This window comes from Egretta garzetta, unplaced genomic scaffold, assembly GCF_000687185.1.
Source record: "Egretta garzetta isolate BGI_Z169 unplaced genomic scaffold, ASM68718v1 scaffold91, whole genome shotgun sequence".
Classification (NCBI taxonomy): domain Eukaryota; kingdom Metazoa; phylum Chordata; class Aves; order Pelecaniformes; family Ardeidae; genus Egretta; species Egretta garzetta.
This window is the reverse complement of record NW_009258661.1, coordinates 4,509,672-4,519,885: the sequence shown is the minus strand read 5'-3', so window position 1 is coordinate 4,519,885 and position 10,214 is coordinate 4,509,672. Positions and strand designations below refer to the sequence as shown.

At 57.7% G+C, this 10,214-nt stretch overlaps 1 protein-coding gene across 1 annotated transcript in view; it reads left to right on the top strand.

Moving 5' to 3' along the window:
• The first annotated feature begins 6 nt into the window (after positions 1-6).
• BRPF1 (bromodomain and PHD finger containing 1) overlaps positions 7-10,214 on the top strand; it is a 12,210-nt gene continuing 2,002 nt past the window's right edge. Inside the window, exons 1-7 of the mRNA XM_035903837.1 lie at positions 7-602; positions 1,761-2,720; positions 5,027-5,183; positions 6,307-6,438; positions 6,784-6,912; positions 7,867-8,179; positions 9,081-9,589. Of these exons, the coding sequence (XP_035759730.1) occupies positions 7-602; positions 1,761-2,720; positions 5,027-5,183; positions 6,307-6,438; positions 6,784-6,912; positions 7,867-8,179; positions 9,081-9,589 (2,796 nt within the window). The remainder of the gene's footprint in view (positions 603-1,760; positions 2,721-5,026; positions 5,184-6,306; positions 6,439-6,783; positions 6,913-7,866; positions 8,180-9,080; positions 9,590-10,214) is intronic.

Genomic DNA, 10,214 nt, shown 5'->3' with positions numbered 1-10,214 from the left:
GACGCCATGGGCGTAGACTTCGACGTGAAGACCTTCTGCCACAACCTGCGGGCCACCAAACCCCCCTACGAGTGCCCGGTGGGCACCTGCCGCAAGATCTACAAGAGCTACAGCGGGATCGAGTACCACCTCTACCACTATGACCACGACAACCCCCCTCCGCCCCAGCCCCCCCCCCTGCGCAAGCACAAGAAGAAGGGGCGCCAGGCCCGCGCTGCCAACAAGCAGTCGCCCAACCCCTCCGAGACCTCCCAGTCGCCGGGCCGTGAGGTGATGACCTACGCCCAGGCCCAACGCATGGTGGAGGTGGACCTGCACGGCCGTGTCCATCGCATCAGCATCTTCGATAACCTCGACGTGGTGTCCGAGGACGAGGAGGTGCCCGAGGAGGTGCCTGAGAACGGCAGCAATAAGGAGAACACGGAGACACAGAGCGTCCCACCCAAATCCGGCAAGCACAAGAACAAGGAGAAGCGCAAGGACTCCAACCACCATCACCACAATGCCTCAGCTGGCACCACCCCCAAGCTCCCTGAGGTGGTGTACCGGGAGCTGGAGCAGGACACCCCCGACGCCCCACCTCGCCCCACCTCTTACTACAGGTATTGTCTGTGGCCAGGGCGCGAGGAGGCTCCCAGGCAGCTCTAGCTTGTACCCTGGGTCTGGAGGCGGAATTGGCCCTGCTCTGTGCAGGTAGCTTCTCCATGGCTTGTGGAAACGGCCTCTGCCTTGCGTCTCCTGGGTCCCATGGAGCTGGCCATCCTGTGGCTTCAGGCTCTCAGAGCTCTTTCCGGCGTCACGCCCCAGTTTTGAGGGGTCCGTGTGCCTGCAGAGCACTCGGTCGCTGCTCAGGTCGTTGCCGGCAGTTGGAATGCCATGCTCTTTGCTCAGACAGCAGGTGCAGTTATAACAAAAACCGAATGCGTCCTCCTGCCTTCCCTGCTGCTCTTCAGAGGTATTCTGGGATAGCTCTAGAGCCCCCCGACACCAAGGTTTATCTGTAAGGCGTTCGTGTCTTTCTTGTCCCACGGTTTTTCCATGCATGGTTTGGTGAGTACAGTGGCCCAAAGTAATACCTCAAGCGGGGAGTTAATACTGAACCAAAGTAAGGCTTGTGCAGCCACCCCTGCTGTCCTAGTGACCATGTGCCCTGAGAAACCAGCACCGCATTCCAGGGACGGGATAATGATGTTATTTTGTGTCAGGGTGTTAGAAGAGAAACGTCCCTCTGAGGTGTCTGCAGTGCTGCTTGCTGCGACGGTGGAGGGTGGTTGCTGTTAGTCGTTGGAGCAGCAGCCTCGGGGTTCGAGCACTTTCCTCTCTAGATAACATCCCCTCACCCGCAACTGGGAGTGAAAGAGAAAGGGGCTCAGCCGCACTCACTAGAGTTAACAAAGCGTGGTGCTTCCGTGCCTGCTTGCTGTTATGCCTTGGCAGGAGGCTGCTGTCTCCAGAGTGCCTGGTACCTGCCTGGTGTCTTGTTCAGGCTCCTGTCTTGCGCTGATGGCTCTCCAAGGCCCATACCTCACCCGTTAGGCCAGTGTTATTTTGCCTGTGTTGGGCCCAGTGGGCTGTTATGCTGCTGCGCTGCTTAGGTTGTGCTGCTTCTTCACGTACCTGCCTCATCCCTGGGGTTTTGGTTTTTTTTTTCCACTTAAGGCTTGGCTGTAGCGTTTAAACATTCCCTTAGCCACAGCCTGCAGGAGTTAGGGTTCAGCCCCCACCGACCGTGCCCTCACCCTGCCATGCTGTCCTTCCAGGTACATTGAGAAGTCAGCAGAGGAGCTGGATGAGGAGGTAGAGTACGACATGGACGAGGAAGATTACATCTGGCTGGACATCATGAACGAGCGGCGGAAGACCGAAGGCGTGAGTCCCATTCCCCAGGAGATCTTTGAGTACCTGATGGACCGGCTGGAGAAGGAGTCCTACTTTGAGAGCCACAACAAGGGAGATCCAAATGCCTTGGTGGATGAGGATGCTGTCTGTTGCATCTGCAACGACGGGGAGTGTCAGAACAGCAACGTCATCCTCTTCTGCGACATGTGCAACCTGGCTGTGCATCAGGAATGCTACGGGGTGCCCTACATCCCGGAGGGACAGTGGCTCTGCAGACGGTGCCTGCAGTCACCCTCACGAGCTGTGGACTGCGCCCTCTGCCCAAACAAGGGGGGGGCCTTCAAGCAGACGGACGATGGGCGCTGGGCACATGTGGTCTGTGCCCTCTGGATCCCGGAGGTGTGCTTTGCCAACACTGTCTTCCTAGAGCCCATTGACAGCATTGAGCACATCCCACCCGCACGCTGGAAGCTGACCTGTTACATTTGCAAGCAGCGTGGCTCTGGGGCTTGCATCCAGTGTCACAAAGCCAACTGCTACACTGCCTTCCACGTCACCTGTGCCCAGCAGGCCGGGCTGTACATGAAGATGGAACCCGTCCGGGAGACGGGGGCCAACGGTACCTCCTTCAGCGTGCGCAAAACTGCCTACTGCGACATCCACACACCGCCGGGCTCCGTGCGCAGGCTTCCCGCCCTCTCCCACAGCGAAGGGGAAGAGGAGGACGAGGAGGAGGAGGAGGAGGGGAAGGGCTGGAGCTCTGAGAAAGTGAAAAAAGCAAAGGCCAAGTCTAGGATCAAGATGAAGAAAGCGCGGAAGATCCTGGCAGAGAAACGAGCCGCAGCGCCCGTGGTTTCTGTGCCCTGCATCCCCCCACACAGGTATGACCCGCTGCCCTCCCTTGCCTGTGGGGAAACTTCTCCCTTTCTCCATGCCTCGTCTCCCACTTTCCATGTGGGCATTATCTTGTTCCTTTCCTTAGCTTTTTGCACAGGTACATTTTGCTTTGTTCTCGCAGAGGGCTGTTGGTGGTTTCTTCTGGGAGTCCTGCAGAGAGGCAGGGCGATGCGCTGCCCTGCGAAGGTGTCTGGGCCCTTGGTGGGGCAGGAAATAGCTGCTGTTAGCTTAACGGCAGAGAATGAACTTGGCCGGACGTGTCAGGAAGCAGCTGGGGGTTCCCAGGGCTCCTTTCCTGTTGTGCTGATCTCAGGCACTGGAGTAAATTGGGAAGGGAGGAGGGGGCTGCTCTCCTTTCTGCCAAGGTTTGTTTTGTCCCAGGGTTGTGCTGGAGAAAAGAGGGAAGTATGGGAGTGACTCAGGCCTGGGAAATAGGCTAACCCCAGGGCTTGTTTTGGCTCTGGAGCAGAGAGGTCTCATATTGGGATCCCTGTGCCCTGCTGAGCCCAACTCATCCATCCGAGGAATCGCGTACCCCTAGCTGGACTTCCTCAGTGTTTTGTGCCAGTCGCAGGCAGCAGCTCTGCCTCGGTGCCGCCTGTCAGAGTGGGGCCGGGCGGCAGCGGGGCGCAGAAAGCCTCTGCACAGCTGCTTGCGAGGGGTGCCGGGAGAGGACCAGGACCCTTGCCCGCCAAGGGGCACAACTGTTGTGGGGTTGGCCTCGCAGCAGGAGGGCAGTGCAGGTGCTGTCTTGCTCTGGTCTGATCATTGGGCTGGTGTGTGAACCCCAAAACAAGGGCATCTCAGAGCCTTGCCAGAATTTGTCAGTGTAGTTTATAACTCTGGGTGTCCTCGGCAGCGTGCAAAAGCATGTAGAAGCATCTTAGGATGGTTTTGGATCTTGCTGTCACCCTGCAGCAGGCATCACATGGTTGGAGCACAGGTTGGGCACAGAAGCGTTTACCACCCCTGAGCGGCTGAGCTCTCCTCCCCATGTTGGGAGCTGTGCTGGGGATGTCACCCCGTGATGCCCTGGCGCTGTACCTGCTGTCCCATTGAGCATGGCTGTGACAGCGCAGGGACATCGGGCCACTGCTTCCCTGTGGACCCTCAAGACTGTGTCCTGTGTGGTCAGAGGGAAGCGCGCAAAAGCCATGGGGGCTTTGCTCTCTGGGCAGCATTCTGGTGACTTGTGGAGGGAGTCCCTGCTACAAGCTGCTGGCTTTTTGATGTGGTCTGTTTGTGTCCTAACCTTATGTTTTTGCTCACTCGGGCCTTGCTCTATAGCCAGAGCCTGTTTTCTAATGTGCGGACGTGTTGGCAGGCTGTTTGTAGGCTCTTGCTGCTATCATTGCGCTTGCAACGAAACCCACACTGAGCTAGAAGCTGTTAACCTCTCCCCAGGCCTTCCTGTTGGGATTAATTATTCTTCAAGGGCTGCTGCCAGAATGCCAAATGTCTTCCTGTGGGAGCTGTGCTTGGCCAGCGATGGCACAAGAGACTGCTCTTCCCAGCCTCTTCAGCTGAGGCTGGTTGGGTCATCCCCTGCAAAAAGCTGTCCCTGTGAGATGTGGAGATTATGGGGGTTGATCCCTTCAGCTCCCCGCTAGCAGGGCATCTCTGTCCAGCTTTGCTGAACAAGGCTGTCCCAGCCCCTTCAGGCTTTTTGCTGGCGTAGACAGTAGGAAAATCCCTTTTTTTGTGGTTGGGGCTGTTTAGGATAGTCCTTCATTAGCTCGGCAGGAGCTCTGTTGTGCTTGTGCTCTCCTGTTGCCTCCTCATGGTTTGCCAGGTTTGGTCAAGTTACAAGCAATCTGGGGCTTGAGTTTGTCTGGTAATGTTTGGCCAGGGCCTTTGTCACTGTGAGTGGCCCTCAGCCTGGTGAATAGTGGTTTTGGGATGGCAGTGCCGTAACACTCGCCGTCTCGGGGACCGTGGGAGCTGTTAAAGGTCCGTCTCCTGATGTGGCTGTGTTGTACCCTGACCTGGTGCAGCCTGCCTCAGGCTTTTTCCTGAAAGTCGGCAGGAGGTAGAAAGGAAAAGTCTGTTTTGGAGAGGCAAGGCTGGATGCTTCCTGGCATCCTCCATTGCAGCTTGATTCAGGGTGGCGGCTGCCCTGCATGACTTGGTTTTACAGAAATTCCTGCCACAGGAATGGGTGTTCTCTGCCCAAGGAGCTTCTCAGCCACTCTCGGGTGGCCTTGCTGCTATGTGCCCCCAGCCAGGGCTTCTCTTGCAGCAGCTAGGCTTGCCTTGTTGATGGGGTCCGTGGTTTCTCTCCCTTCTTCAGGCTCAGTAAGATTACAAACCGTTTAACCATCCAGAGGAAGAGCCAGTTCATGCAGAGGCTGCACAGCTACTGGACTCTGAAAAGACAGTCCCGCAACGGTGTCCCTCTGCTCCGCCGCCTTCAGACACACTTGCAGTCACAAAGAAACTGCGACCAGGTAAGGGCTGCTTGTTGGGATGCTGCAGGGAATCCTGGCTGCGTGCGCGTGCTTCCTGCGCCTTCGGAGCTGTGGGCTCAAAGCCTTTGCTGCATGTGGTGCCTGCAGGCGCAGAAGCGGGGGGGCAGGGGTACGAGCTCCCGGATGAGGAAAGGGCAGCCCCAGCTGCTTTCGCTGCTTCACCTTCTCCTCTGCTCTCAGTGTTCAGAGATTTGCCAGGCAGCAATGCCATTGGCAGCCTGCCACGGGAAGGGAATCCTGCCCTCTCATGCTGCCGCGCAGAAGTTAGTTCCTTCCTTGTGCCCGCATTTAGCCGGTGGCGATGGCAAACCTGTCAGAAATGGCTCTAGTCTGAGGCTGCTGTGTCAGCGAGTGTTGAGAGAGATGGCTGGAGATCTCCAGAAACAGCCTGGAAGGAACCGAGGCCTCACTTCCAGTTTCTGAAACAGCTCCAGGAGCACTCCCTGTGGGTGCTGCTTCCAGCCCACTGTCTGCCTCAGCCCTTAGTCAGCGCTTCACAGATGTGAAGTCTCTGGTGCCAGAGACTCTTCTGGCTCCCCGTCTGAGCTCTAAATCTTTCTTTCTGTGCCCTTTGAAGACTGTGACTGGGCAGGGGTTTCTCCTGCCTTTGCCCCTGCTCATTTTTTTATTTGCTGGAGAAGAGTTGAGACTGATTCTGCTCATCTTTGGCTATGGCAGAATAGAAGTCAGCATTCTGCAGTGCTCCAGAAGTGAAAGCAGCCAGAGCCATGTTCCCTTTTTGCCCTCTTGCCCTTTGCTGGAGCTCTGAGTAGCAGCACAGACCCTGGTATTATTGATCTGTGCTCTTGGGCAGCTGCAGGCAGTTGGTCATGTTAGGAATAGTGTTTCCAGAGGCTCGGGATGTCTGCCTCCTGGCATCCTGAGGGCTTGGTGTCCAAGGAGCAGGTATTCAGCTCTGGCCAGAGGTTGGACTGTTTCCAAGTCACCCGCCTAGGTTACAACAAGGGAACCGGGTTCTTTGCTGAATCAGCGGGTCAGAAATGCCCGTTCCCTTTGCCAGGGAAGAACCCCAGCACACCGTCAGGAAGGTGGAGATGGGAACACGTCTCCTGTCAGCTCATGGTCTCTGATGTTCCCGCAGAGAGACACAGAGGATAAGAACTGGGCCCTGAAGGAGCAGCTGAAGTCATGGCAGCGCCTCCGCCATGACCTAGAGCGTGCACGCTTGCTGGTGGAGCTGATACGCAAGCGGGAGAAGCTCAAGAGAGAGACGGTAACGATTGTTTGCCCCTCCTTGGGGAGCTGCTGGGGTGGACATGAGCATGGGCTCTTCAGAGTGCTGTAGGGCGTGTGCTGGGGCCCCCTTGGCCGTGCTGTGCCCTGCCCCGGCGGCTCTGAGCAAAGGTGGCTGCTCTGCAAGGCTGAGGTGGGATGCGCAGGTGCTGGAGCTGGTGTTATGCCTCCGCTCCCCAGAGACAGGGGTGAGGTGCAGTCCCTGCCCCTCAGGTGAGGAGAGGTGTCAGTGTCCTGCAGGACTGCACCGCTGCTTCCTGGGGACTGTCCCTGCCACCTGGCTGCCAGGCAGGGGGCTCAGCCCCACTCTGTTCCTCTGTTTCAGATCAAAGTGCAGCAGGTAGCACTGGAAATGCAGCTGACCCCCTTCCTCATCCTCCTCCGCAAGACGCTTGAGCAGCTGCAGGAGAAAGACACGGGCAACATCTTCAGCGAGCCGGTCCCTCTGTCTGAGGTAACAGAAATCTACGAAGTAAGAACCCCCTTCCCCAGATTTCTACTTCACTCAAACTTGTCCCTTGCTCATGCCAAGGGCTGCCCAGGGTGCTCTCTGCTCTGGAAGCTCCCCTGGGCAGCCTGGTGCTGGCTCGCGCATCCCAGCACCACTCACCCAAGGGGGGTGTGCGGCGATGCCCCTCCTGGGTGAGCTGAATGCAGAACAGCTGAGCGTGTGTCGCTGGTGACTCCCCAGTGTCTGTGAGCGGCTGGGGATTCCCACTGGGAAAGGCAGAGTGATGGCCCTTGGCAGGCGGCACGCTCTTACCTGTCCTCTCATGAAGGCCTCTGCTAGGTGGCTAGCTAGGTGACTAGACCGAGCACAGCACAGAAATGGGTTTGACCCCAAGACTATCACTGCTAGGGGGAAGGGAAATGATTCCTGAGACCATTGAGTCCCTGCCCAGCAAGGTGGGGAAAGGCCACACTGGCCCTGCTAGACCCTGGCAGCAGGCCAGCATGGAGGTGTCCTGGCAGAGGTGGGGAGGAAGGCTGCACAGCCCCACCTGCAGCCATTGCTGCCACCTGGATGGTTCTGTTTTACCTGTCTGCATCCACCCTCACCCTCGGGGTCTGCGCTTGCGGCTTCCTTCCCCGGGGAATGCCGTGTAGCATTCTGAATCCCAGCTGCTCGCAGACAGGAGGAGAGGATGGGATGCTGGCATGTGCGCTGGAGCCTTAAAAACGCTTCAGAGTGCATATCTGCTCTAACGTGTCGAGTACAGCACATGGGCTCCCTAGTCCGGAGGCGTTGCTGTTCCTCAAGCTGCAAAAGGCAGACAGCATTCCCCGATGTGCATTTGGGCAGAACACAGGGAGGCAATACCTGATTCCTCTAACAACTGTTTTCTTGGAGCAGGTAATGCTAACTGATGGCTCCTGGGCTCTTAGCTCTGGCTCTTTCCTCATGCAGGTCCCAGACTACCTGGATCACATCAAGAAGCCGATGGATTTTCAGACAATGAAACAAAACCTGGAAGCCTATCGCTATCTGAATTTCGACGACTTTGAAGAGGATTTCAACCTGATTATCAACAACTGTTTGAAATACAATGCCAAAGACACAATCTTCTACCGGGCAGCCATCCGTCTGCGAGAGCAGGGAGGTGCCGTTCTCCGGCAGGCTCGCCGGCAGGCAGAGAAGATGGGCATTGACTTTGAGACAGGCATGCACTTCCCCCACTGTGTAACGGTGGAAGAGGCTCAGGTCCAAGACATTGAGGACGGTGGGTACTCCTCCCCTGTCCCGGGATATGAGGGCTACTTGGAGGTAAAGCCTGGGCAGAGTCAGGGCACCTGGGGGTCTGTTCGAGCTGCCTCCCATGGGAGGTTCAGTCAGACACCTGTGCTGTATGTGCCTGCTCCCTGGAGAGCTGGGGGCTTTGCTAGCCAGGTACCTATCGGCCCTGTTAGGTTGGTTCCAGGCAGTGGCTTATCTGCATGTCCTGCCAGTCCCTTGGTCCCTTGTCCTCCCCTTGGTCAGAGCAGTGGGCTGCCTGGGACGTGGGCACTGTCACTCGCCCTGCCCCCCAGCACTGGCCATGAGGCTTCTGCTGTGCTGCCCGGCTAGAAGGACGGAATCCCCCTGGTCAGAGCTGTGTGCTCCCCCCTCTCTCCCCAGCTGTGGGCTTTGCTGGCTGCCATGCAGCTCCTGCTACCCCTCAACCAGATCTCACTGGCTCCGTGGTTGTAGATCTGCTTGTCTCTGCTGGGCAGTGGGGAGCAGCACGTCAAAGAAGGATGCTTTCAGGGTCCCCCCCTCCCTGCTCCAGCGTGGTATGGGCTCAGTCAGGAGAACGTCCCTGCTCTGCAGTGCTTCAGGATCCCTTTGACTCTTGATTTTCCTATTACAAACCCCTTTCTTTTTCCTGCTGTGTCCTTGCCCCAGCCGATGGGAGCCCTGGTATTCTCCAAGCTGCTGATCAGTCTGCAGTCCCAACTGTCTGCTTCCCACAGGGCTCCTTCTCCAGGCCTTTTAGGGTAACTTCCCATCTTCACAGGGATTTGATACCATGTCAGCTACTTCCCTCCTGCAGGGAACCTAGATTGCCCCATGGCCTTTCACGTAGAGATGCTCCAAAGAGTTCCCAATTTCTTTCATCCATCTGTTCCTTTTTGTTCCCCCAGAAGATGTGCGGCTGCTGCTCTCAGAGAATCAGAAGCACCTGCCCTTGGAGGAGCAGCTGAAGATCCTGCTGGAGCAGCTGGATGAGGTCAATGCTGGCAAGCAGAGCATAGGACGGTCCCGCCGGGCCAAAATGATCAAGAAGGAGATCACAGTCCTACGGCGAAAACTCGCTCACCCACGGGACCTGGGCCGAGATGGGCTGGAGCGGCACGGCTCCTCTGCCAGGGGAGTCCTTCAGTCGCACAACCCCTGTGAGAAGGACCTACAGACAGACAGCGCTGCAGAAGAGAGCAGCAGCCAGGAGACTGGCAAAGGTACTGGTCCCTCCAGAATTCTGCTGGGGAGCGGTGGAGAACCACCTCTGGGGAAGAGGCCACCCTGTTGGGTGCCTCCTGAGGCAGGAGGGCTGTCCCTGCACACACCTCACTCTTCACTCCCCCTTAGGAGCAGGGCAGATGGCCTCTCAGGGGGTAGTCCCTTATCTGCCATCCCCCTGCGAGGGTTCCTCGTTTCCTGTAGTAGGGGTGGGGACAGAGTACAACATCTGTGCCTCCCCGGGCTCCCTTCTGGCATGGCCGTCTGAGGATGGTACCCCCGAGTAGCTGGTAGTGAGCTGTGCCAGCCAAGCAGGGGGGATTGGCAGCTGAAGGAGGCCACCTCTTGCGCCGGGAATAGCCACAGCTTTGCCTCTGGGGAGAGTCGGCAGGGCACTGGTGTTTGCAGCTGCAGTCAGCATTCACCCCGGTAAGCTCACCTTCCAGGCAGCCAAGGAACTGGATGTTCCAGAGAGTGAGTGCTCTGCTGTCAGAGTCCCAGCTGTGTGATGGGGGACGTAAGAGGGGTTGTTTCCTCCTGCCAGCTCTGCCATGCCACCTGGTTTCTCTAGAGGCATTATGGAGCAGGCTGGCTTCAGTGTCCCTTCCTGCTTGGAGGCACGGGAGGGAGCTGCAGCAGCCCTGACTGCCGAGCTCCAAACAGCCCACCCGGGGCTGGGAGCTGAATGTGGGCCAGCTGCCAGCTTCCTGGCCTCCTGGATGGAGATGCTGAGCTGGGCTCCATGGGGAGCCCAGCAAAAACTCCAGGCAGAGCTGCCAGGTGTCACTGGGGGTTTGCCAACTCTGCACCCCAGTCCT